The 1,293-nt window shown below is 57.4% G+C and overlaps 1 protein-coding gene across 1 annotated transcript in view; it reads left to right on the forward strand.

Moving 5' to 3' along the window:
• Positions 1-604, forward strand: part of LOC104406968 (nascent polypeptide-associated complex subunit alpha) — a gene marked incomplete at both ends in the record, with an annotated part of 2,014 nt that extends 1,410 nt beyond the window's left edge. The window contains one exon of the mRNA XM_010016106.1: positions 482-604. Coding sequence (XP_010014408.1) covers positions 482-604 — 123 coding nt within the window. The remainder of the gene's footprint in view (positions 1-481) is intronic.
• Between the last annotated feature and the right edge of the window lie 689 nt (positions 605-1,293).

Consider the following 1,293-nt stretch of genomic DNA (forward strand, 5'->3'; position numbering starts at 1 on the left):
AGGGACCCCCTCCCCCGGGAGCAGTTTGCCCCAAGCCCCTGTGTCCAACCTGGCCTTGAACCCTGCCAGGGATGGGGCAGCCACAGCTTCTCCGTTCAACCCATCCCGGTGTCCCAGCACCCTCACAGGGAGGAACGTCTTCCTTATCTCCAAACATGTTCCAGTTTGAACCCATCACCCCTTGTCCCTTTGCCCCAGTCCTTGATGAAGGTCCCTCTCTGGCATCCAGAGCAGCCATCCAGCTAGTTCCTTACCCACCGGCTTGTCCATCCATCAGATCCACGTGTCTCCAGTTTGGACACAAGGATGGCATGTGGGACAGTGGCAAACACTTTGCACAAGTCCAAAGCCAATCCCATTTGCCAGGGGTGGAGTCACCATCCCTGGAAGCGTTCCCAAACCGTGTAGGTGAGGCCCTCTGTGCCTTGGGTCTTTTCCAGCCTGGTTGATTCCATGATTCCCTGACTCTTGGCTCCTTTAGGTTGACGAAACCGGCGTCGAGGTGAAAGACATCGAGCTGGTGATGTCCCAGGCGAACGTGTCCCGAGCAAAGGCCGTCCGTGCCCTCAAGAACAACAGTAACGACATTGTAAATGCCATCATGGTGAGTGCCAGGGCCGGGAACGGCTCCTGGTGGGATGGGGACAGAAATCCCCCCCCTCCCCCCCCCCACCATTCCCTTCTCTCCGCAGGAGTTGACGATGTAGCTGTGGGATGGAGGAGCCTTTTTTGGTGTCTCAGAGAAGAGTTCAAATGCAACTACGTTTAAAATTTGTACTATTTCTATCCGGGAATAAAAGTTGTGGCTTATTGTTGGTGAAAACACTCGGTGCTGCCGGTGCCGAGGCCCCAGGGTGGAACCTTCCTCCTGGGAAGATCGCAGCTGATACCCTGTCCCAGGAGCCCCTTCCCTCCTTTCCTTCCTGTCCCAAAGAACACCGGGCTCCAGCCTGGATGACTCCAGTGCAGGGTGTCACCTCCTCCATCCCCCCAGGGCTTCCCTTCACGGTGGGACAGGGATGGATCGTTGCATCTTCCAGCCGGATCCAAAGGGATGTGCTGATGGGAAGCCTTGGGGCGGGGTGGTCCTTCCCCTTCTACCAGGCTGGATTTGCAACACCAGCACCTTCCCGCTGCTTTTCCACCCCTATTCCATGAACCTGTGTTTGGGAATAGCTCTTGGGAGCCCCCTGTTATCCCACGGCTGCGCTTGGCAGGTTTCCTTAGGAAACAGTGGAGCAGCAGCAGGACTGGGGGGCGGAACGACGCGATTCCAGCCGGGACGTGTGGGAC

This window comes from Nestor notabilis, unplaced genomic scaffold, assembly GCF_000696875.1.
Source record: "Nestor notabilis isolate BGI_N333 unplaced genomic scaffold, ASM69687v1 scaffold26266, whole genome shotgun sequence".
NCBI classification, from domain to species: Eukaryota; Metazoa; Chordata; class Aves; order Psittaciformes; family Psittacidae; genus Nestor; species Nestor notabilis.